General features: G+C 38.6%; 4 protein-coding genes across 4 annotated transcripts; all 4 read right to left on the bottom strand.

The window, feature by feature from the left end:
- Positions 1–928: 928 nt before the first annotated feature.
- LOC140508991 (olfactory receptor 8G1-like) lies at positions 929–1,864 on the bottom strand. The gene has a single exon (XM_072616907.1). It carries the CDS (start codon positions 1,862–1,864, stop codon positions 929–931), a length of 936 nt encoding a protein of 311 aa, XP_072473008.1.
- Positions 1,865–4,944: 3,080 nt separating this feature from the next.
- LOC140508990 (olfactory receptor 8G1-like) lies at positions 4,945–5,880 on the bottom strand. The gene has a single exon (XM_072616906.1). The coding sequence runs from the start codon at positions 5,878–5,880 to the stop codon at positions 4,945–4,947; it is 936 nt and encodes a 311-aa protein (XP_072473007.1).
- Positions 5,881–17,483: 11,603 nt separating this feature from the next.
- On the bottom strand, positions 17,484–18,419 carry LOC140508989 (olfactory receptor 8G1-like). Its single transcript, XM_072616905.1, has one exon. It carries the CDS (start codon positions 18,417–18,419, stop codon positions 17,484–17,486), a length of 936 nt encoding a protein of 311 aa, XP_072473006.1.
- Positions 18,420–24,843: 6,424 nt separating this feature from the next.
- On the bottom strand, positions 24,844–25,821 carry LOC140507746 (olfactory receptor 8G1-like). The gene has a single exon (XM_072615687.1). It carries the CDS (start codon positions 25,819–25,821, stop codon positions 24,844–24,846), a length of 978 nt encoding a protein of 325 aa, XP_072471788.1.
- Positions 25,822–26,466: the final 645 nt, after the last annotated feature.

Raw genomic sequence — 26,466 nt, 5'->3', positions numbered from 1 at the left:
AGTCGCAGATTACAGCTGACTTAAGAAGTGTCCTCATAAGAATTGTCTATTGAGAGTTTCCTCAAACACTTTTAAGTAATAAAAGAGTTTCTTGCATTTGTGCAAGAAAACTCATTCCCTCCAATGACTTTAAGATCTACTAGTACACTTACAGTTTAATTATTATAACTCTTCAGCAAATATTTAATTAATTTGTTTTGCACTCTGAAAGGGCTCAAAATTTGACATATTGGTGCTAAGTTTCCATGAATGTTGAGGATTTGGTAAGACTAGTGGAAGCTAGCCATGACCTGTATTGGTGACAGATGGCTGTACAGCTTATTACACGGTGAAAAGATATTCACATATTTGGAGTAGTTTGCAGTCCTTAAATACAAGAAACATACCAAGGGAAGGAAATTATCACATTAGCAGTATAAGAAAGAAGGGATTAGAGCCATATGCCCAGTCAATTAATTGATTGGGTAGACCAAGTACTGAGGAAAAAGAAAACGGGTGAAGATTGAATGGAATAATATAACAAAGGCAGCAGAAGCTACAGATAAAGCAGAATAGTTAAGGTACCTAAGCAGTTTATTGCAATGCTGAACATAAATTACACGGAGATGAAATCTTTGAAAGGTGAAATCTTTAGAGTAGATGTCAGCTAAACAACTTTGCAATTCTTAAAATGCAATGGCTCATCAAGTCAAAGACATGATACTGCAATATTCTTTATTAGCATACCTGATCATTATTAATGCTCAAAAAGGAACACTGTAATATACTTGAAAAGAGAGAGGATAAGGGAAGCATTTCAGAAAACATATTGTGAGCAGAAAGTATATGCCAATGTACCTCAGCATCTGAGAAAAATAAATGATTTTTCCAAAAGGAACATATTTTACAGGACAACCTAACAAACTCGTTACCCTGGCAGTTCATTTTTTCACCAGAACATTCTTCTCTCCAAGAGCTTCTTCATGGCAGCTTTGACATCTTTGTTCCTCAGGCTATAGATGAGGGGGTTCAACATGGGGACAAGGATTGTATAAAACACAGAGGATACTTTCCCCTGTTCCATGGAGCTCACTGAAGAGGGCTGCAGATACATGAAGGCAGCTGAACCAAAGAAGAAACCCACTGCTGCCATATGAGAGCTGCAGGTGCTGAAAGCCTTGGACCTCCCTTCAGTGGAGCGAATATGGAGAATGCTGGCAATAATGAAGATGTAAGAGCTTGCAATGGTGAGAGTTGGTATGCAGATATTAAAGGTGCTGAGGCAAACAACTACAACTTCATTAATATAAGTCCTGGAGCAAGAAAGCTCTAGGAGAGGATTGAGATCACAGAAGTAATGATTGATGACATTGTCTTTACAGAAGAATACTCTAAGCATGAAGCCTGTGTAAACTGTGGCACCAACCAAGCCCATCATGTATACACCACCTACTAACCAAATGCAGACCTGATGCGACATAATAACATTATATAGCAGGGGACTACAAATTGCTACATAACGGTCATAGGCCATAGCTGCCAACATATGACACTCAGCAATTATAAAAATGAGGAAGAAATAGAGCTGAGTCATGCATTCATTGTAGGAGATGATATTCTTCTCTGACACAAAATTCACTAACATTTTGGGGGTGATCACTGTAGAATGACAGAGATCAATGAAAGACAAGCTGCTGAGTAAATAGTACATGGGAGTATGGAGATGAGAAGTGATGCTAATCAGTGTTATCATGCCCAGGTTCCCCACAACGGTGACCACATATATGCTCAAGAATCGTAGTAAGAGGGGAATCTGGAGCTCTGGCCTCTGTGTTAGCCCTTCAAAGATGAACTTTGACACTTCAGAGTTATTCCCTCTGTCCATTTGAAAGGAAGGCTCTGTGAGAATGGGATAAAAACAGCACATCACAGAAAATCCTCATGATTTTTTAGAGATTCATAAAGAATGGGAGAATGGGGAGCAGCTAGGAGATGCAGTGCACAGAGTACCAGGCCTGGAGTCAGGAGGACCTGAGTTCTAATCTGCTGTAGATATTTACTACATGACCCTGGGCAAGTCGCTTAACACTAATTGCTTCTCCCCTCCATGAAAAAAAAAGTAAATTAATATAAAGGGAGACTGAACCTGACAAAGCCTGGTAAAGCAGGGTGGGAATTATGAGATCCCCTAAAGACCAGAGTACAGGTGAAGGTCTTCTGGAATGAATTTGCAAACTCAAGGATTCTTGAAGTAAGGTGGTAAAGATTTATTGTTATACTTTTCAGCATGAAAGAGTTCTTAGGGAACCTACAATTTGAAAAGGGTGCAGATAAAGTTAATATAGGACATTCTATAGTATAGCATGTGACAAATATGCTAAGTAGGTGATTCAGGGCAGGATTAGGGAGTGGTTAAGGAGTGGTCAGCTTTTAAAGGAACATATACTTTTATTATCTAGTGCCCAAGTATTTTACCCAGAATTCATTGGGAAATAGCCCAAAGGGAGGTGGGATGTGGAAGGGGGACTACAGGAAGATGTGGTTTTAGACCTGAAACATCACTAAGTCAATGAACCATCAAGACTGCCTGAGAAATATCCAGCCTGACCCCATTAATGGTTTATTAGACTAGATAAACATAAGGGAGTATACACATGCCTAAGTTTAGGATACCTATAATAGGTCAGTGAGTAGCAAATATCTTTATGATCCAGTACACAGCCAGTTCAGTCAGTGGAGCAGATGGGTGGTGCAGCGGATAGAGCACCAGTTCAAGAGTCAGGAGGATCTGAGTTCAAATCTCACCTCAGACACTTGACTTGACACTCATTAGCTATGTGACCTTGGGCAAGTCACTTAACCCCAATTGCCTTATCCTGGTTCATCTCCAGTCATCCTGATGAATATCTGGTCACTGGATTCAAATGGCTCTGCAGGAGAAGTGAGGCTGGTGACCTGCACAGCCCTCCCTCACTCAAAACAAAGTCAAGTGCAAGTCATGTCATTATTTCTCTGATGGCATGGTCTTCTTTGGCAACGAAGGAGGAACACACACACAGTTCAGCCAGTATACAGCTGGTTCAAACTAATAAATTCCAGAAGTACAAGTGACTACTGTATCAGAAAGAGAGATAAAAGTTTTGCTAGGGCAGGCTATCCTTGAACTGGGGAGAAACTGCCAGGGACCGTGCTTTGAGACTAGGGAGAAATGTGATTTTTAGAGAGAAATGGGATTTTAGAATTGGGATCCAAGCACAGATAGCCAAGAAACCTATCAAACTCAGGGCTTTTTGGCCACTATTTAGTATTTCTGTGTTGTCTCTGGAATCTTTAGTGGCCTCACAGGGTTATGAGACATGCATAACAAACTAATAAAATGAATTTTACCTGATTTTCCTTCAGTGAGTATCGTGGCTGGGGAAATGTAAGCAATATGGGCGATAATAAAGAATCAATGACAGAAAGAAATGGCACTAGTTAATTTTTCTTTAAGGTCATTGACAAGTGCTTTTCCTTCTTTATATTCTGATTATGTACCTGAACTCCTAATAAAAACTCAGATGGCCAAATGCAATGATGTCTGTACCCATTTCAGAGACAAGAAAATATTGTTGGAGATGTTCATTTGTTACCTGGGTCAAAAAGTGAAAAATCCAATGAAACTGCAACCTTCTCTTTAATGAAAGACTGCTGAAAGACAGAGGGGCTGGAGCCACATTGACAAACACTAACTTTGCATTTCCCCTCACAGCACTCTATTTCTTCACCAACCACACGTTCAGATTTCTTGCCCAAGTTGGCTTTTCAGGATGTGTTTTACAAAATCCTAGATTCTTATGACTTAAGCTAAGAAGGAGGGCATTTACTCACCTGTCAGTCTTAGAACTAAGGGTTATCTCACCCAGCGCTCTAGAAGGTAAATAGCCTTGATGAGGATAATGATAACAGTTTTGGAAACTGTTCCTCATGTGTCATTTTTATTCTCAGCCTAATTCTGAGTATAGATCTCATACACACTGAACTTGTCTCAGAACTCTAAACTAGAGATCTCAGTTTCTGATCATGGCTTTTTGTGGAGCTTTCATTTCAGATGTAAGGGAGAAAGTATCACTCATCAATATAACCAGAGGTTCTGGATTGTTTGGTATGAGTGTTTTCTCTCAGGACTGGAGAGTCCTGGGATTTGATTAGAAATATAGAGAGAGGCTGATGAACTCTCTCATCAATCTCACTTGGGACACTTCTGATGTCAGAGTTTGCTTTTTACCCGTCTTTTTTCTCTTGTTAATGTTTCCTTGGACTATGTTTCTGCCTTATGGTCTGGGGGGAAAGGGTCATAGAGAGTATCAATACTCTAGGATAAGTATTTCCTTTCTACATATGTGCCACTTGGTGAAATTTTGAAGAGAAAGCAAACCTTTTTATCCCCTGCTCCTTTTCTTATAGAAAAGGGAAACTCTGGATAAAATTGGAATGCCTGTAATGTTATCTTTAGATTCATATGCTTTTTTAAAAACATGTATCATGCCATTCTGGTAGGACTAGGGGTCTTGGAGTAATGAATGATCTGAATATGATTCCATCTTATAATATGTAATGTAATGCAAGAGGGAAATAAATAGTGCAGTGGATAGAATGCCAGAGTCAGGAAGACTCCCTTTTGTGAATTCCAATCTGTCCTCAGACATCAAGTGTGTGACACTGGGAAAATCACTTAACCCTGTTTGCTTCAGTTTCTTCATCTGTGAAATGAGCTGGAGAAGGAAATGGCAAATCACTCCAGTATCTTTACTAAGAAAACTTCAAATGGGGTTGATAGGGTGCATACGTGCATGTGCTTGGATCCCAATTCTAAAATCACATTTCTCTTTAAAAATCAGAGTCTAAGAAAAATAATTGATTTTACAAAAGGAACACATTTTACAGAACAACCTAACAAACTCGTTACCCTGGGAGTTCATTTTTTCACCAGAACATTCTTCTCTCCAAGAGTTTCTTCATGGCAGCTTTGACATCTTTGTTCCTCAGGCTATAGATAAGGGGGTTCAACATGGGGACAAGGATTGTATAAAACACAGAGGATACTTTCCCCTGTTCCATGGAGCTCACTGAAGAGGGCTGCAGATACATGAAGGCAGCTGAACCAAAGAAGAAACCCACTGCTGCCATATGAGAGCTGCAGGTGCTGAAAGCCTTGGACCTCCCTTCAGTGGAGCGAATATGGAGAATGCTGGCAATAATGAAGATGTAAGAGCTAACAATGGTGAGAGTTGGTATGCAGATATTAAAGGTGCTGAGGCAAACAACCATAATTTCATTAATATAGGTGCTGGAGCAAGAAAGCTCTAGGAGAGGATTGAGATCACAGAAGTAATGATTGATGACATTGTCTTTACAGAAGAATACTCTAAGCATGAAGCCTGTGTAAACTGTGGCACCAACCAAGCCCATCATGTATACACCACCTACTAACCAAATGTAGACCTGAAGGGACATGATAGTATTATATAGCAGGGGACTACAAATTGCTACATAACGGTCATAGGCCATAGCTGCCAACATATGACACTTAGCAATTGCAAAAAGGAGGAAGAAATAGAGCTGAGTCATGCATTCGTTGTAGGAGATGATATTCTTCTCTGACACAAAATTCACTAACATTTTGGGGGTGATCACTGTAGAATGACAGAAATCAATGAAAGACAAGCTGCTGAGTAAATAGTACATGGGAGTATGGAGATGAGAAGTGATGCTAATCAGTGTTATCATGCCCAGGTTCCCCACAACGGTGACCACATATATGCTCAAGAATAATGGTAAGAGGGAAATCTGGAGCTCTAACCTCTGTGTTAGCCCTTCAAGGATGAACTCTGAAACTGCAGAGTTATTCCCTCTGTCCATTTGAAAGGAATGCTCTGTGAGAATGGGATAAAAACAGCATATCACAGAAGATCCTCATGATTTTTTAGAGATTCATAAAGAATGGGAGAATGGGGAGCAGCTAGGAGGTGCAGTGCACAGAGTACCGGGCCTGGAATCAGGAGGACCTGAGTTCTAATCTGCTGTAGATATTTACTACGTGACCCTGGGCAAGTCACTTAGTACTGATTGCTTCTCCCCTCCATGAAAAAAAAAATATTAATATAAAGGGAGACTAAACTTGACAAAGCCTGGTAAAGAAGGGTGGGAATTATGGAGATCCCCTAAAGACCAGAGTACAGGTGAAGGTCTTCTGGAATGAATTTGCAAACTCAAGGATTCTTGAAGTAAGGTGGTAAAGATTTATTGTTATGCTTTTCAGCACGCAAGAGTTCGTAGGGAACCTGCAATTTGAAAAGGGTGCAGATAAAGTTAATATAGGACATTCTATAGTATAGCATGTGACAAATATGCTATGTAGGTGATTCAGGGCAGGATTAGGGAGTGGTTAAGGAGTGGTCAGCTTTTAAAGGAACATATACTTTTAGTATCTAGTGCCCAAGTATTTTACCCAGAGCTCATTGGGAAATAGCCCAAAGTGAGGTGGGATGTGGAAGGGGGACTACAGGAAGATGTGGTTTTAGACCTGAAACATCACTAAGTCAACGAACCATCAGGTTGCCTGAGAAATATCCAGCCTGACCCCATTAATGTCTTTTTAGACTAGATAAACATAAGAGAGTATGCATATGCCTAAGTTTAGCATACATATAACAGGTCAGTGAGTAGCAAATATCTTTATGATCCAGTACACAGCCAGTTCAGTCAGTGGGGCAGCTAGGTGGTTCAGTCGATAGAGCACCAGTTCAGGAGTCAGGAGGACCTGAGTTCAAATATCACCTCAGACACTTGACACTCACTAGCTATGTGGCCTTGGGCAAGTCACTTAACCCCAATTGCCTCATCCTGGTTCATCTCCAGTCATCCTGATGAATATCTGGTCACTGGATTCACGCAGTGCTGCAGAAGAAGTGAGGCTGGTGACCTGCACAGCCCTCCCTCACTCAAAACAAAGTCAAGTGCAAGTCATGTCATTATTTCTCTGATGGCATGGTGTTCTTCAGCAACGAAGGATGAACACATACACAGCTCAGCCAGTACACAGCTGGTTCAAACTAACAAATTCTAGAGGTACAAGTGGCTACTGTATCAGGAAGAGAGATAAAAGTTTTGCTAGGGCAGGCTGTCCTGAAACTGGGGAGAAACTGCCAGAGACCATGCTTTGAGGCTAGGGAGAAATGTGATTTTTAGAGAGAAATGGGATTTTAGAATTGGGATCCAAGCACAGATACCCAAGCAACCTATCAAACTCAGACCTTTTTGGCCACTGTTTGGTATTTCTGTGTTGTCTCTGGTATCTTTGGTGGCCTCACAGAGTTATGAGACATGTATAGCAAAGTAATAAAATGAATTTTACCTGATTTTCTTTCAGTGAGTACCGTGGCCTGGGAAATGTAAGCAATATGGGCCATAGTAAAGAATCAATGACAGAAAGAAATGACACCAGTTAGATTTTCTTTGGGGTCATTGACAAGTGCTTTTCCTTCTTTATATTCTGATTATGCACCTGAACTCCTAATAAAAACTCAGATGGCCAAAAACATTTCAGAGATAAGAAAATATTGTTGGAGATGTTCATGTTACTTGGGTCAAAAAGTGAGAAATCCAATGAAACTGCAGCCCTCTCTTTAATGAAAGACTGCTGAAAGACAGAAAGGCCAGAGTCACCTTGACAAGCACTGACTTTGCACGTGCCCTCACAGCATTGTTTCTTCACCAACCACATGTTCAGATCTCTTGCTGCCCAAGTTGGCTTTTCAGGATGTGTTTTACAAAATCTTAGATTGCTATGACTTAAGCTAAGAAGGAAGGCATTTACTCACCTGTCAGTCTTAGAACTGAGAGTTATTTCACCCAGTGTTCTAGAAGGTAAATAGTCTTGATGAACATAATGATGACAGTCTTGGAAACTGTCCCTCATGTGCCATTTTTATTCTCAGCCTAATTCTAAGTATAGATCTCATACACACTGAACTTGTCTCAGAACTCTGAACTAGAGATCTCAGTTTCTGATCATGGCTTTTTGTGAAGCTTTCATTTCAGATGTAAGGGAGAAAGTATCACTCATCAATATAACCAGAGGTTCTGGATTGTTTGGTATGAGTGTTTTCTCTCAGGACTGGAGAGTCCTGGGATTTGATTAGAAGTATAGAGAGAGGCTGATGAACTCTCTCATCAATCTCACTTGGGACACTTCTGATGTCAGAGTTTGCTTTTTACCCGTCTTTTTTCACTTGTTAATGTTTCCTTAGACTATGTCTCTGCCTTATGGTCTAGGGGGAAAGGGACATAGAGAGTATCAATACTCTAGGATAAGTATTTCCTTTGTACATATGTGCCATTTGGTGAAATTTTTAAGTTACCATGATGTTGGGAGAGAAGGCAAACATTTTTATCCCTTGCTCTTTTTCTTATAGAAAACGGAAACTCTGGATAAAATTGGAATGCCTATAATGTCATCTTTAGATTCATTTGCTTTTTTTAAAACATGTATCATGCTATTCTGGTAGGACTAGGAGTCTAAGAGTAATGAATGATCTGAATATGATTCTATCTTATAACATGTAATATAATACAAGGGGCAAATAAATGGTGCAGTGGATAGAATGGCGGAGTCAGGAAGACTCCCTTTTGTGAATTCCAATCTGTCCTCAGACATCAAGTGTGTGACACTGGGAAAATCACTTAACCTTGTTTGCCTCAGTTTCTTCATCTGTGAAATGAGGTGGAGAAGGAAATGGCAAATCACTCCAGTATCTTTACTAAGAAAACCTCAAATGGGGTTGATGGGGTGCTTAGGTGCATGTGCTTGGATGTCAATTCTAAAATGACATTTCTCTTTAAAAATCACTTTCTTCCCTAGCCTCAAAACAGTATCCCAAGCAACTTTTCCCCAGCCCAAGGACACAGACTGTCCCAGTAAAACTTATACCTCTTTTCTGAAACAGCAGCCCACTTCACCTATAGAATTTATTAGTCTGAACCAGCTGTATACTGGCTGAGCTGTGACGTACTGGGTCATAATAACATTTACTATTCACTGATCCATCATATGTATTCTAGACTTGGACATATGTATACTCCTTTACATTTATCTTGTCTAGCAAGACATTGATGAGGGCAGACTGGTATTCCTTAGTCAGCCCTAACTGTCACTTGACTTTGTAATTATTCAGGTCTAAAACCACACCTCCATGTAGTCCCTCCTTGTGCTATTTCCCAATCAATTCTGGATGAAATACCTGTGCAGTAAATAGCAAAACTACATGTTCCTTTAAGGACTATCCACTCCCTAATCCCACCCTGAATCATCTAGTTAGCATATTTGGCACATGTTTTACTAGAGAATGTCCTAGATAAACTTTACCTGGACCCCATTCAAATCGCAGAGTCCCTAAGAACTCTTGCCCACTGAAAAGTGTAATTAATCCTTACCTTGACCTCAAGAGTGCTTAAGTCTGTGAATTCATTCCAGGCAACCTACTCCAGTACAGTGGTCTTTGTAGGGGTCTCACACTCTCCAGTCCAATCCTCATCATATTTTTGGTGCCCAGCATGGGGCACAGTCTAAAGTCTCATGCATTCTTCAAGTCAAGGGAAGCTTCCCCTCTCCTCCCCTTTCTATTAAGCTTCCCAAGCCCTTCCACTCTCCTAGTCTTGTAGTTGAGGTTCACCCCTTAAGTACCTTGGAAGACTTACTGGGGTTCAAGTGGAGCCTTCAACAGGCTCTGGCACAATCCCCAAGAGACAAGGGATGCCTTGGTAGGGAGTTTGTGTGTGAGTTCATTCCCTCTCTAGGACACTAGGTGCTGAGGTGGGCTACAGGTGCTTTTTGATACCCTTCCTCTCTATACCCATTTCTAAGACTTACAAGGCAAATGATGAGCCAACCTACCCATATTCACTCCTCAGAAACTTGGTCTCCAAGACTGTAAAGAACATTTTACCTAGCTTCCATTATGATCTGGAGAGCCATGCAAAAATGTCTGCTTTGTGCAGAGGATTTCTGACAATCCTCTCTGGGTTTTTGGATTCCTTGTCTGTATATCTTCTGTTTCTATATATTCTATCTGTGCCTGTGTGAATGAGAATGTCTGTGTTAATGCATTCAGCCTGCTGAAGCTGGACTTTGGAATGTAGTTATCTCTTTCCTTCCCTCTCTCTCCCTCTCTGATAATAGCTTCAGAAGAGTGAATGGATGGAAGAGAGAAAGAGAAAGACAAATCTTGCACTGTTCAGTTTATATGATTGCTAAAGACAGTGTCATATCAGAAATAGAAAGAAATAAGATATATGCAGTTAGAAATGGGCTTTCATCATAGCCCACCAGAAGGAATAAGCATGAAGGAAAGAGAACAGTATAGGTACAAAGTTTAAGGAAAGCATAAAAGGTCTGGAAATTTATGGAAAGTTGGTAAAATTCTCTCTCTTTCTACCTTCTAATCTTGGGCAGGTTTTGGAGGTGGAGAGAAGTGGGGAAATTTTTTTCCCTTATATCAGAGAGGCAGATTGACTAGCACTTAAACATTTCATGCTTCACCTAAAAGAAAAGTCTTTTTTGTAATGTCACATAGTCAAAAGGTAGTTAATACATTCTGGTCATATTTTAAGTGAAATGTGTTACTCCTAATTTGATGCTTAAGATAGGTCAGAATTCATGATACTATTTGGCACTAAGGTAAATTGGAGAAAATGCATAGATCTAAAAAAGAAACACCTTAGCGACAGAGCATTGAACTCTCTAGTGAAAGAGAGGGGACTAGGCACCACTGGGTTACTCTCCTTCACCTGGCAAAAAGGAAGGAGGGGAGGCATAACAGCTATTTCAGGACCCTACTGAAAATAGCCCTGGGTCCGTGGGCACGCTTAATCCCACCCCTCAAGGCAAAAAGTGGAACCTCTCCTCTCAAACCCCCTAGTCCTTGCTTCCGCATCGCTGGACCTTGCAGCTTCTGCTCCAAGTTCCCTGAAGCTGAGCAGCCCCTTTCAGGAAGCTCATAGATTCCTCAAGGACCCTATTCCTTATCCACCAACTCCCCCTCCTCAATGTTCCCCTGGACATTTGACTGAGGTACTGGATTCTACACTGTGTCCCAGCACTCCCCATCCCTAATCTCTCTTTCTCCCTTCCCAAATCCCTGACTGCCCCACAACCCAACTCTGCAACTGTGGGGAGAGTAAGGGATGGGCCAGGGAAGTACAACGTCATAAGCCAACTAGTTTCTTCATTTGGTAAGCTCAGTCTTCTATTAAATTTTTTTTACATGTGATGGTTTGGAACTGCAATTAATGTCGTCTAGAATTTACTGTTTTCATTACTATTGTTTTTTCTAAATTGTGGTAAAATTCTCTTATACTCTAAAAATTGAATGACCACTATAATCCAGAAACGGTGTTAGACAAAGCAATCTTTAACCTGAATTTTGTCGAAATAAAAAGATGTCAGAAAAACTGTGTAAAACCAGTTATGCTGCTTTGTCAGCCTTGCTAACCCTGTCTTATAATGTTTCATAACTGCCATTTAGAAAACAAGTTATTTTCATCTTTGCCTATAGTTAAAAAGTTTACAGGTAAAATAATTTGACTATCACTTATGAATGTTGTAGGATTGTGAACTAAGTTATTTGGGGCTACTCTTTTAATGCTGAAACTTAAAATTAGTTAATTGATTACTATGTATGGAAAAGAGGAAATTGGGGTGAAATTTTTATCCAGGTTGTTTCTGCCCACTCAAGATAGTTCTCCTCTGTGTTTGGAGGTTGGCAGAGAGGCACTCTGAAAAGAATGCTAAAGAGTAGTACGATTAGAGCAAGTGGCCAGTAAAATATATAAACCTTTTGTATAATCTAACCGGGAAATCAAATGCTATTTTTATCTAGAATTAGAACATATGCAGAAATTTATGCAAACTACTTAAAACTCACCTTAAGATATTGCCATTGTTTCAAAGGATTTTAAAAGGAGTATTATTCTTCTGTGAGCAGGCTTTTACTGTTACTAATGTGAGACTCAATTATGCCTCTTTTTACTAAAACATTCTGTGATATTTAAGAATTCTGCAATAACTAGGAATTTAGTTCATTATAATACTTTTGGGAATCTATGTTACTTTACACCAACTAAGTTTAAATGAATTTCAGTTTTAAAGGCTTATTTTTTCTTCAAGGTGAAAAGAAAGCTATAATTTTTAAAGGTTTTCAACTAATTTTCTTCGTAAAAGTTTAGTGACTCAGAATCAGGATAAATTTAAATCTGTTTTAAAAGAAAAGGAAATGCTTTTAGAAGAAATGTTTTTAATCTCCCTTATAAGGCCTATTAATTTTCATTTTCAAGATAACGTATTGCTAAATTAATATAATGGTCTGTAAAGTAAAGAGATCTTGCTGCTTTGATCTGAATTTGCAGTCATTCCATGGCCTAAACAAGAGCTAAAATTAGTGTTTCAACTTATCATATGTAAAAGACTTAATTTCTAAAGTTTCTCTTCCAGAGTGTATACAATCAGAGAAGGATAAAGTAGTTTATGAAACATGGATGTACATCTATTCAGTTGCGAGGTTCAAGTCAGAAACATATTTTGTTTAAGGCAGTATAGCTATGCTAGTGAAGAGTAAACTTGTGAACTATCTTGTGTATGGTGGAAATATAAAGGAAATTGAAGCAGTCTGAGAAATGGGTTCAAAAGATTTGGAAATATAAAGACTTGATCAAAAATATGGAAAGCAGATAAAAAGGTTTTTGTACAAACGGGGTCATCTAAGCCCCTCCCATCCTTGGATAGTTACTAAGTATGTTAAGAGAGTGTGAGGAAGTTTGATAGTATTCTCAAACTCACTCCACTTCTAGTCATTTTCTTCCTATGCCTTTTCAGTCCTTGTTTATTTAATCTTTTTTTTGCCTGATTTGTGTCTCAGCTTCAGTACCCTCTACCTGCAGATGACAGCTCAAGATGGGTACTACCTGCTGTCCAATACCATGACCCATCATCCTCTGGACCTGTCATCATACTGGCTACAGACCAAACCCCTTAAATGGCAGGATTCTGTGAGGCAGGAACAGGTCTATTTCCTCTCTCAGCATGAAGCATTTTCACAAACTGAGACATTAGTCCCTTGCCCCAAAAGATTTGGGCTCCCATTTCCTTAAGGGGAGAATGATGGGGTGCTTGGGTGCAAATGATTGGATTTCAATTCTAAAATCACATTTGTCTTTAAAAAATCACATTTTTCCCTAGTCTCAAAACACTGTCCCAGGTAGCTTCTCCCCAGCCCAAGGACCCAGCCTGCCCCAGAAACAACCATTATCTCCCTTCCTGACACAGTAGCCACCTGCACCTGTAGAACTTTCCTCAATTTATTAGTCTGAACCAGTTGTGTACTGGCTGAGCTTGCTATGTACTGGGTCATAATGACATATACTAATCACTGACCCATCGTATGTGTCCTAGACTTAGACATATGAATACTCTTTTAAATTTATCTTGTCTAACAACACATTGATGAGAGCAGCCTGGTACTCCTTAGTCAGTTCTGACAGTTAGCTTAGTGACTTTTCAGGCCTAAAACCATGCCTCCATGCAGCCCTTCCTTGGGGTATTTTCTGATGACATCTAGATAAAATACCTGGGCAGTAGATACCAAAAAAGCATATTCCTTTAAGAACTAACCACTCCCTAATTTCACCCTGAATCACCTAGTTAGCATATTTGGCACATGTTTTACTAGAAAATATTCTGTATAAACTTTACCTTTACCCCATTCAAGAGGCAGATTTCCTAAGAACTCTTGCCCACTAAAAAATATTATACATCTTTACCTTGACCTCAAGAATGTTTGAGTCCACAAATTCATTTCAGGTGACATGCCCCTGGCCTGAGGTCTGTGTAGAGGTTTCATCCCTGCCCCTTCCAGCCCTCTTCAGGATCATAAAGAATCAGAAATAACTGAAATAATTGAACTTCATAATCTTCAAAACTACTTGCTTATATCATTAGAAGTCACTACGTCTCTATGTACAGGATGCCTTACAGGTCATCTTTCCAGTTCTCACATAGGGTCTCTAAAAATTTTTTTTAATATTAATGCCTCTTAATCGCAGATGAATCTCAGGTAGCAACTCTCATTTATATCAGCTAGTAATTTATGTAGCTTTATATCATTTGGAAGGGAGACATTTCCAAATCTCCATTTATCTTAAATTTCTGTCTACTCTTGACTACTTAACTTCTCTCTTCAACCAGTTATTGTCCAATACAGAATAGTCTCTCTTAATCACCCATGAAAAAGCTACTTATGCTTTATGATATAATACATGTATGACAGTGCATGTTACTACATGATGTTGAAATGCTAATTCATACTAGTCAAGGAAGGCTAATATCTGTTTCTACTGCACTGTGAAGAAAAATGTATGGCATAATTAGCTAAGATCAAAGTTGTCTGTCTGCAGCTAGTTATACTGAGGACATACCTACTAAATTAATAACAGAACACTCTTCCTGAGAGACCAACCTTTTGGTCACAGGGTGCCTCTTCTATGCTTGTTCTCTAAGCCTCTATCAGGTGCTCAAGGGCTGTAATGGAAGAAATCATGATTTGCTTGATATTTCACTAGAACAATTACATCTGGACTCTCAAATACATCTTTGAGGTTATGGGATAAGATAGAGTCTCAGAGCAAGCATTGTGTTAGAAATGCAGTCAGTTTTGACACACATTGATCTTTTAGCGGAAAACTGATACTTTGCCTTAGTGGACAGTATTATTCAGTGCCATGGAATTTTTTGTTCTCTGTCTCTATCCCTCTCTTTCTCTGTTAATATCTCTATCTCTATCTCTGTCTGTGTCTGTCTCCTTCTGCCTCTCTATCTCTCTGTCTCCCTGTCCCTCTGTCTGTCTGTCTGTCTGTAGCTCTCTCTCTCTCACACACACCCACGTACAGACACACACACAAACACACACACACAATAACTGCTAACTCCCAAACTATAGCAAGGACTTAACAAGGATCTCTATCAGATTAATTCCTCTTTGGCTCTTTTAGATAGTGGAACTTCTTCAGAAGCCTTACTTTGGCTTAACACTCAATCTGTTTAAAATTTAAAACATGGCAAAAATTGAACAGCATAGTTATCCATTGGTAAGCTATAATAACTCTTTTTTTAAAATGTCTTTTCTAAAGGCATCTTTACACGTTGTTGAAAGGAGACATTAAAAAAAATAAAACACCTCCTAGGTGGTGCAGACCATTTGCTTAACACCAAATGGGTTGAATAAATTCATTCTTTAGGCAGGTTCCCCATTTCTGAAGCAACTTCAGTCTTAGGAGATTATCTAGGCAGTTGGGTTGACACTTCATATATTTATAAATTCCTTTTTTGCATTTTTTTAATCTATGCCTGTCAGGGAAACAATGATACTTCTTTATTGGGAAGATACTACATAATACTCATCTCATCAGGGTTTTATTGGTTCCTGGTCTCATGAGCATATAATTTCGAATAAAAGACAGAAAGTCTTAATATGGGAAACAAATTCAGACTTTATATAGGTCAATTGATATCAAAATCAGGTATTCCCTCTCAAAAACACTTACATTTGTTACCCAGCCCCTTCTTGAAGACATCCAGTTATGGGAAATTTCCTACAACCTATGTCCAATTATATGTTAGGACAATTTCAATTGTTAGAACTTTTTTTCCCTCACATCCTGTTTGGAGTGAAGGAAAATAACTCCCATTTCCTTCAACTATTTTCATTCTTCCTGGTCTTCAGTACCTTCCTTACCCTGTTTCCTCTGCCCTAAAATTGTTACAGTTTGTCAAAATACTTCTTGAAATGTTCTGATCAGAACTCTGCTGATAAAACCTGCTCAGCAACGAATACAGAATGACTTTTGCATCCTTCTGTTGATCTTCTAGGTCCTCAAAACCTTCACCTCACTCCAATTATCCTCATTTGTTCTCTTCTGCAAGGAAACCCTGGAGACAAACTCTACTGTTTTTCTTATTTGGACATATGATGAAGGCTCCCATTTTCTGCTTTCTTGTGCTTACCCTTTCTCCTTGTGTTAAATAAATTCACCACATCTACTGATTCTCCTCTTTGTTTCTGGAAAGGGAAACCTTTGTAACCTTCAGTTGCAAATTGAATAAGAGTTATCCTTTGAAAGCCTCTTGTGTATCTGAATAATTTGAGGTAATATTTTCTGGCTCAAACATTTTAACAGGTACAGATAGAGTTACACATTTATTACATGAGGTTGGGAGAAAATTCCTAACAATTCACCATTTCTAGACAATTTTGGAAGCAAGGAGGTAGTTTGTGAAAAGAGTTCCAGGTTAAAGACAATTTGAAATAATATCTTTATAGAAATGAGGAGTTGACAGGCTCCTTATACACTATAGGTGGTATGCTATCTGAAACTGCAAGAGTCATTTAATCCTCTTCAATATGTCTACTGTCTTTTATGAAATATTTAGTTTGATAAACCATGATTTCTCAGTTAATTTTTGTATTCTTAAATATAATATTGTGTGTAGGATTTTAGGAAACATGATTACTGTGAAAATGAAGGATTTGCCAAAACTATCAAATGGCAAGGGCAGCTAGGTGGTACAGTTGATAGAGGGCTGGGTTGGGAGTCAGGAAGACTCATCTTCTTCACTTCAAATAAGAACTCCACTTTGCAACTATGGTAATGTTCATAATCCTGTTTGCCTCAGTTTCCCCATCTGTAAAATGAGCTGCAGAAGAAAATGGCAAATAACTCTAGTCTCTTTGCCAAGAACACCCCAAATGAGATCACAAGTAAATATGACTGAAAAGAGACTGAACAACAACAAAAGCCAGAGGGCAACTGTGGTCTATGTAAGTGAGAACAAAGACATTACTCAGGGCAGAGGGAGTCAATATTCAGCAAATGTGGCAAATTTTCCTAGGAGACTGAAGTGTCTGGTGAGGATGATAGGAAAAATGTTTTCTATGATATAAGCCAATATTTAATGCATTTGGACCAAGTACACAGTGAAAACTCAATTTTGAATTAATTGAGATAACTTAATGGAAGATAGAAGAAATTAGAGAGAGAACAGAGGTAGTACAAATATACAAGGATCCCATTCTAAGGGTTAAGGGCAGTAAATTATATGTGGTGGATGCTCTTGAGAAGTGGACATCTAATATGTGGTCTGGCAGTTATGCCATTCTTACTTCTAAAATATGCAGTTTCCCATAAAAGTTAAGACATATTATTGGATCTGACCATTATGATTCCTCCAAGATAGTCAGCATAATAAAAAAAAGAAGGAAAAAGAGCACTACAATAGGAAAAAATAATAGAAAAAGTGTGTAAGAGAAATGTACATACCAATGGATTCTCACATCTGACAAAGAAATATACTTGATCTCCCAAAACATCCACATTATCCAGACTAATGTCCAGCTTCATCACTGATGTTTCTTTTTTCACCAGAAGATTTTCCCCTCCATGAATTTCTTCATGGCAACTTTCACATCCTTGTTCCTCAGGCTGTAGATCAGAGGGTTCAATATAGGGACAAGGATTGAATAAAACACAGAGGACACCTTCCCTTGTTCCATGGAGTTGACTGAAGAGGGTTGTAAGTACATGAATGTACCGGAACCAAAGAAGAAGCCCACTGCTGCCATGTGAGAGCTGCATGTGCTGAAAGCCTTGGACCTCCCTTCAGTGGAGCGAATACGGAGAATATTGGCAATAATGAAGAAGTAAGAGCTAACAATGGTCAGAGTTGGGATGATGATATTAAATGTACTAAGGCAAAATATCATCACTTCATTGACATAAGTGCTGGAGCAAGAGAGCTCTAGGAGGGGATTGAGATCACAGAAGTAATGGTTGATGACATTGTCCTTGCAGAAGACCACTCTGAGCATGCAGCCTGTGTGAGCTGTGGCACCAACCAAGCCCATCACATATGAACCCCCTACTAACCAAAAGCAAACCTGATGGGAAACAACAACATTATATAGGAGAGGCCTACAGATGGCAACATAACGGACATAGGCCATAGCTGCCAATATATGACACTCAGCTATTATAAAAATGAGGAAGAAATAGAGCTGAGTCATGCATTCATTGTAGGAGATGATATTCTTCTCTGACACAAAATTCACTAACATTTTGGGGACTATCACTGTAGAATGGCAGAGATCAATGAAAGACAAGCTGCTGAGTAAATAATACATGGGAGTGTGGAGGAGAGAAGAAATGAGAATCAGTGTTATCATGCCCAGGTTCCCCACAACGGTGACCATATAAATGCTCAAGAATAGCAGTAAGAGGGGAATTTGGAGCTCTGGCCTGTGTGTTAGCCCTTCCAGGATGAACTTTGACACTGCCGAGTTATTTCCTTTGTCCATTTGTAATGGATACTCTGTGAGAATGGGGAAAAAAGCAGCACATCAGAAGCGATTCTCATGATTTTTTCAGAGGTTCATAATGAATGGGAGACTGGGGAACACCTTAATGGTACAGGGATAGAGCAGCAGGCCTGGGTTTGGAAGGACCTGAGTTCAAATGTGCTGCAGATATTTACTAGCAAGGTGACCCTGGGCAAGTCACTTAATGCTGATTGCCTCCCTCACCCCCCACAAAAGTAAATAAAAATAATGGGAGAATGAACCTAGTGCTCTTTGGCCAACTTCTACTATTTCCATGTTGCCTCATGACACCCAGAATTTCTAGTAACCTCACAGGTATATGAGATATGTATACCAAACTATTAAAATGAGCTTTATCTGATTTTCTTCCAGTGAGGGAGAGTAATGTGAGAGATAATGAAGAATCAATCGCAAAAACAAGTGACTACCAGTTAGTTTTTCTTTGGGGTCATTGACAAGTCCTTTTTCTTGTTTATATCTTGATTATGTATCTGAAGTCCTAATAAAACTCAAATGACCAAAAACAATGATTTCTGTACCCATTTCAGAGATAAGAAAACATTTTTGTAGATGTTGATTTGCTATCAAGGTCAAAAAGTAAAAAATCTAATGAGTTTGCAACTCTCTTTAATGAACAACTGAAAGACAGAGGAGCTGGAGCCATCTTGACAAATGGTGACCTTGTACTTTCCCTCATAGTATTCTATTTCTTCACCAACCTCGTGTTCAGATTTCTTACTGCCCAAGTAGGCTTGTCAGGTTGTGTTTCACCAAAATCCTAGGCTCATATGACTTAGGCTTACAAGGAGGGCATGTACTCACCTGCCAGTCTTATGATTGAGGGCATCTCACCCAGTGTTCTAGAAGGTAAATGGCCTTGATGAGTATAATGATGACAGTCTTGGAAAATGTCCCTCATGTGTCATTTTTATTCTCAGTCTAATTCAGAGTATAGATCTCATACATTGAACTTGTCTCAGAATTCTGAACTAGAAATCCCAATTTATGATCACGGCTTTTTGGGGAGTTTTCATTTCAGATGAAAGGGAGAAAACATCACTCATCAATATAACCAGAGTTTCTGGCTTGTTTTGTATGAGTGTTTTCTCTTAGGATTGGAGAGTCCTGGGATTTCATTATAAGTATAGAGAGAAGTTGCTGAACTCTTTCATCAGTCTCACTTGGGATACTTCTAGTGTCAGTGTTTTCCTTTTTCACTTCTTTTTTCTTTTGTTAATAGGTTTGCTTAGACTATGTCTCTGCCTTACGGTCTAGAGGGAAAGGGTCATAAAGAGCATCAATGCTCTAGGATGAGTACTTCCCATATTCCTTGCTAGATGTATACCACTTGGTAAAATTTTGTAGGTACCATGATGTTAGGAGTGAAGACACATCATTTTATTCACTGCCTCTTTTCTTATTGAAAAGAGAAACTCTGAAGAAAATGTTATTTTTAGATTCATCTGCGTTTTTGAAAAAGCATTTGTTATGCTTTTGTAGAAGGTCTAGGAATCTTGGAGTAATGAATGCTCTGAACATGATTCCATCTTATAACATGTAATACTGTATAAGCGACAGTAAATGGTGCAGTGGATAGAATGCTGGGCCAAGAGTCAGGAAGCATCCCCTTTTTGAATTCAGATCTGGCCTCAGACACTAGCTGTGCAACTCTTGACATATCTCTTAACTCTGTTTGCCTCACTTTCCTCATCTGTAAAATGAATTGGACAAGGATATGGCAAATCACTTCAGTAGATTTACCAAGAAAACTTCAAATGAGGTCATAAAAAATCAGACATGACTGAAAGGACTGAATGACATATTATTCAAGATCATCAAAAAATAATACCCTTTATGAATAGATTTGCCTTTTCAATAAAATAGGGATAATAATACACAAGCGTTCGTACTATAAATATCATTTATTATCATTGCTAAATTCAACACTATATATGAATGCATAAATATTATATGAACATATATGTGCTTGCTTATATACTTATGTGACTGTTGTTTTTATGAAACATATATACAATTTTATTTGTCTATAAATTTATTGTTTAGTATATTACATTTATAAGAACAGTGTACCAATTAAAGGCTCCAATATTTCAAGCATGTATGATTCCATTGGTATAGATGCTCCTTCCACCTAAACAGCCGACTATCCCTCTGTGGCTCAGTAGTACTTAATGCCTTTGAGACATACTATGGAAAAAAAAAAACATGTCACCTTGTAGCCAACCTCCTACATGAAGATATAGAACTGGAGAATACCTTAAAAGTCAACTAGCCTAATCTCATTTTACAGAGGAGGAACGTGAGAGTCTAAGAAGTTAGGTGACTTGCCCAAGGTCACAAAGGAAAATAGCTTCTAAATTTAGCTAGTCTGCATTTCAGATAAAAAAGGTATGGTTCATTTTTTGTGCATATACTGCAGACCTTTTGAGCTTGGAAGACGAGAAAGAGGTTGTGCTCCTTGGCACTATCTTCTAGAATTAAGGTTACCCTCCAAACCATGATTCAAGCATTGTGGTTCAGCAGGGAGAGTGCTGAATTTGGGCTATTGAACTTAATATCATTAGGCCTGAGTTTAAATTTGATCTCTGCCATTTACTACCCATGTGGCATGGGGCAGGTGACTAAATCTTTCTGGGCTTCAGAGTTCTCAATGTAAAATGCAGTGACTTTTATCTTACGCATCTATCCTTTTCTCCAGGATAGTTGGTGCAGAGACAAGTACCTGGCCTAGTCAATACAATGTTGTGTCAAGTGTCAGGAAGACCTGAGTTCAAATCTACTCTTAGACATTTACTCACTGTGTGATTCTGAACAAGTCTCATCATCTCTATCAACAACATTTTTTCTTACAATTTTTTCTATAAAATGGGGATAACAATAACTCTCACCTTCTACAGTTTTATAAATCAAACGAAGACAATATTTCAAATACTTAGTATAGTACCTGGCAGAGGAAATGTTTCTAAAGTACTTGTTTCCTTCTTCTGTTCTTCCACACTCAATCTATCATGATCATAAGGTCACTAGCAAAAATATTCTTTAATTGTGCACACTTCTAGAGGCCATGTTTGCTATCTCCCATACTTTCTAGCCAGAGAGAACTGTTCTCTGTGAATTCAGTGCAATGGTTATCAGTCATAGCAACTCACTTTCCAGAATTGTCCCTTCTGGTGTGAATTATGAGCGTGGGAGGATCTTTCAGAGTTGGACATCACACTTTACAGCTAAAATGAGGGAGTTCTAATGTCCTGTGGACCAGAACCAATCCTTGCTAAACATTTCTGCTTCTTGTCATTACATAAACCCTTCCTCAAGCATATCAAGTTTGTTGTATCATGCATATCATAGTTGTCTGAAGCTAGTTATATTGAAGGCAGTGCTACTCTGTTACTAATACACTGTTCTTCCTGAGAAACCAAGCTTTTGGTCACAGGATGTCTCTTTTGTACTTGTTCTCTGAACTTCTGCCAGGAGCTCAAGGGCTATAATGGAAGAAATCATAATTTGCTTCATGTTCTACTAGAATGATTACATCTGGACTCTCAAATACATTTTTAAAGTTGCAAGATGAGATAGAGTCTCAGAGCAAGTATTGTTTCACAAATGCAGTCAGAATTTTGTCAAGCATTGAGCCCTTAGCAGAAAACTAATACTTTGCCTTAGGGACAGTACTATTCAGTGCCATGGAATTTTCTTTTTCTCTGTCTCTATCATCCTCTGTTTCTATCTATATCTCTGTCAATACCTGTATGTATTTCTCTATCACACACACACACACACACACACACACACACACACACACACACTAACTGTTAACTCCCAAACTGTAACAAGGAACTCTGTCAGACTACTTTATTTTTGGTATTATCAGATAATGGAAATTTCTTCAGAAGAAGCTTACCTTAACCATACCTAAGAAAAGAGTTAGGAAACATAATTGGCGAGCAGTAATAACCATTTTTCTCTTTAAGGATATGTCTTCTCTAAAAGCATTCTTGCAAAGTGTTGTATGGAGACATTTTAAAAAATACCTAACCTCTAAGTCAACAATGCTGATCAATTCTTTAATAACAAATATATTTTAAAAATTAATTTTTTAGACAGGTTTCCCATTTCTGAAGAAAGATCAATTTTAAGAGATAAGCTAGGCAGTTGACACACACACACATATATATATACATATATATATATAAGAATATATATGATTCTTTTTTTTGTATTTCTTTAAATCTGTGACTGATCAGAGAAAACAATGACAATTTTCTATTGGGAAGACACTGCATAATTCCCATCTCATCAGAATATTAGGGGGTTATAGTCTAATACCCACATCATTTCCAGTAAAAGTCAAAAGGATACAGTATGAGATAGGAATTCAGAGGTAATATAGTTCCGTTGATAGCAAAGTCAGGAATTCTCTCTCAATAACCCTGGCACTTTGTTACCCAGCCTCTTCTTGAAAACATGGAAGGATGGGAAATTTCTAACTACTTTTTAGCTATCCAGTTACATTTTGGAACACTTCCAATTATTAGTAATGCTTTTCTTTCACATTCAATTTACTTATTTGGAGTGAAAGTACCCGCATTTCCTTCAGTTAATTTGCATTCTTCTTGGTCTTCCATACTTTCACAACCCTATGCCCAAAAATTTCTACAGCTTGTCAAAATCCTTCCTGAAATGTTCTAATCAGAACGCTGTTGATATGGTCTGCTCGGGGAAGAATGTAGTATGACTTTCACATCCCTTTGTTGATCTTCCAGGTCCTTCAAACCTTCACTTCACCCCAATTATCCTCCTTTTTTCTCCTTCTGTAAGGAAAACCTGCAGGCAAATTCAACTGTTTTCCTTATTTGGATAATGCTGTGTGAGGTTGAGTCTGTTTTTTTGTGATTATCATTATTGGATCTGTTCTAATAGATTCTGTGCCCTGACTTTGAATCTCACCTCCAACATCAGAATGTCTACCTTGGAATAGATCCACTTCTACAATGAAGACTCCCATTTTCTCAGTTTTGTTGCACTTACTCTTTCTCCTTGTCTTTAAATGAATTTGCCACATTTGCTCATCCTCCTCTGTGGTTTTGCAAGGGGCAACCTCTGTAATCTTTGGTTGCAAAGTGAATACGGAATCACACTTTGAAAGCATCTTGTACCTTCTCAGTAATCGGAGTTGACAAATTTGTGGCTCAGAGAATTTAGCAGTTACATATATACTTATAGTTTATAACTTATAGATACATGGGCTTGGGAGAAAGTCTCTGACAATTTATTATTTCTCTACAAATTGGGAAGCAGGGACAGAGTTTGTGCACAGATTCCCAGGTTAAAGATGACTTGAAAAAAATGTCTTTGCCAGGACTAGGAGCTGGCAGTCTCCTCACATACTATGGCTGGTATGAAATTTGAAACTGCAACAGTGATTTAATGCACATCAATGTCCCTGCTGTTCTCTAGGAAGTATATAGTTCTATAAAACATTCAGCATCTTGTATGGGATCTTAGTGAGCTTAGGATTACTGTGAAACTGAAGGATTTGCCAAAGTTATCAGATGGCAGGGGCAGCTAGGTGATACACTGGATAGAGTTCTGGGCCTAGAGGCAAGGAGATTAATCTTCCCACTTTCAAATCTGGACTCAGAAATTTAGTAGTTTTGTCATTCTGGTCAAGTTACTCAATTCTGTTTGCCTCACTTTCCTCATCAGTAAATTGAACTAGAAAATAAAGTGGCCAAATACTATAGTCTCTTTGTCAACAAAACATCAAATTGGATTACAAATTGTCAGACATAACTGAAAAATGACTGAAGAACAACAAAAATCAGAAGGCAATTGAACTCTGCATGAGTGAGAATAAGGACATCAGTCAGGGTGGTGAATTCATTAAAGGTGACAAATTTTCCTAGGAGACTAAAGGATCGGACCAGGATGATAGGAAGAAGTTGGTGTGGTACATAAGGCAATATTCAATGCACAGTGAGTGGACCAACTATATTTTGAAAAATCAATTTTGAAGTAATTGAAATAAGTTAATGTGAGAGAGATGAAATTAGAGAGGGAGCACACATACTGCAAGTAGATGGGACTGCCATTCCAACGTTCAAGGAAAATTATATGCAGATGTTTTTGAGGAGTGAAAATCTTACATATGGCCTGGCAGTTATGCCATTCCCAGTTCTAAAATACGCAGTAGCCCATAAAAACTATGAGATATTATTTGATCTGAACCTATGATTCCTCCAAACATATAATAAAAAATGAAGGGAAAGAAACCTTATATTAAGAAAATATAATAGAAAAAGGGTTTAAAAGAAATATGCATACCAATGGGTTCCAACACTTGACAAAGAAATATACTTGATCTCAAAAAACACCCAAACTATCAAGAAAAATGTCCAGCATCATCACTGATATTTCTTTTTTTTACCCAGAACGTTCTCCTCATCATAAATTTTTTCATGGCAATTTTCACATCCTTGTTCCTCAGACTGTAGATCAGAGGGTTCATCATAGGGACAAGGATTGAGTAAAACACAGAGGACACTTTCCCTTGTTCCATGGAGCTGACTGAAGAGGGTTGTAGGTACATGAATGCAACAGAACCAAAGAAGAAACCAACTGCTGCCATGTGAGAGCTGCAGGTGCTGAAAGCCTTGGACCTCCCTTCAGTGGAGGGAATATGGAGAATGCTGGCAATAATGAAGATGTAAGAGCTAACAATGGTCAGGGTCGGGACAAAGATATTAAACGAACTGAAGCAAATAACCATCAATTCATTAATATAGGTACTGGAGCAAGAGAGCTCTAGGAGGGGATTGACATCACAAAAGTAATGGTTGATGACATTGTTTTTACAGAAGAACACTCTAAGCATGCAGCCTGTGTGTGCTGTGGCACCAACTAAACTAACCATGTATACACCACCTACTAACCAAATGCAAACCTGATGGGACATAATAACATTATACAATAAGGGCCTACAGATGGCAACATAACGGTCATAGGCCATAGCTGCCAACATGTGACACTCAGCAATTACAAAAATGAGGAAGAAGTAGAGCTGAATCATGCATTCATTGTAGGAGATGATATTCTTCTCTGACACAAAATTCATCAACATTTTAGGGATGATCACAGTAGACTGACAGAGATCAATGAAAGACAAGCTGCTGAGTAAATAATACATGGGAGTGTGGAGGAGAGAAGAAATGTGAATCAGTGTTATCATGCCCAGGTTCCCCACAATGGTGACCATATAAATGCTCAAGAATAGCAGTAAGAGGGGAATCTGGAGCTCTGGCCTCTGTGTTAGCCCTTCAAAGATGAACTTTGACACTGCAGTGTTATTCCCTCTGTCCATTTGAAAGGGATGCTCTGTGAGAATGGAAAAAAAGCAGCACATCAGAGAAGATCATAATGATTTTACAGTGGTTCCTAGAGAATGGGACACTGGGGAGCAGCTAGGTGGTGCAGTGGACTGGAGTCAGAAGGACCTGAGTTCCAATCCAGTCTTAGACTTTTACCAGTTGTGTGACCCTGGGCAAGTCACTTAATGCTGATTGCCTCACCCAAGATAAATAAATAATTGAATAAAAATGATACCACACTAAACACAGGGCCCTTTGGCAATCAATCAGTATTTCCATATTGCCTCTGTATACCCCATGTCCCTAGCAGCCTCACAGGGTTATGAGACATGTATAGCAAACTATTAAAATAAGTTTTACCTGACATTCCTCCAGTGAGTCTTGTGGTTGGGGCAATGTTAGCAATAAGAGTGACAGTAAAAGATCAGTCTCAAAAGACATGACTACTCGTTAGTTTTTCTTTGGGGTCATTGAGAAATCCTTTTCCTTGTCTATATCCTGATTAACACCTGTAGACTTAATAAAAACACAGATGACCACAAACAATAATTTCTGTACTCGTTTCAGAGGTAAGAAAATATTTTTGGGCATGTTCACTTGTTACATAGGTCAAAAAATGAAAAATCCAGTGAATCTGT

This window comes from Notamacropus eugenii, chromosome 5 (genome assembly GCF_028372415.1).
Source record: "Notamacropus eugenii isolate mMacEug1 chromosome 5, mMacEug1.pri_v2, whole genome shotgun sequence".
Classification (NCBI taxonomy): domain Eukaryota; kingdom Metazoa; phylum Chordata; class Mammalia; order Diprotodontia; family Macropodidae; genus Notamacropus; species Notamacropus eugenii.
Note: the sequence above shows the minus strand (reverse complement) of the source record. Positions and strands in the feature narration are given on the sequence as shown.

Bases quoted from the DNA above. Each gene is read 5' to 3' on its own strand.
- LOC140508991 (XM_072616907.1), bottom strand. From the start codon at position 1,864: ATGGACAGAGGGAATAACTCTGAAGTGTCAAAGTTCATCTTTGAAGGG.
- LOC140508990 (XM_072616906.1), bottom strand. From the start codon at position 5,880: ATGGACAGAGGGAATAACTCTGCAGTTTCAGAGTTCATCCTTGAAGGG.
- LOC140508989 (XM_072616905.1), bottom strand. From the start codon at position 18,419: ATGGACAAAGGAAATAACTCGGCAGTGTCAAAGTTCATCCTGGAAGGG.
- LOC140507746 (XM_072615687.1), bottom strand. From the start codon at position 25,821: ATGGACAGAGGGAATAACACTGCAGTGTCAAAGTTCATCTTTGAAGGG.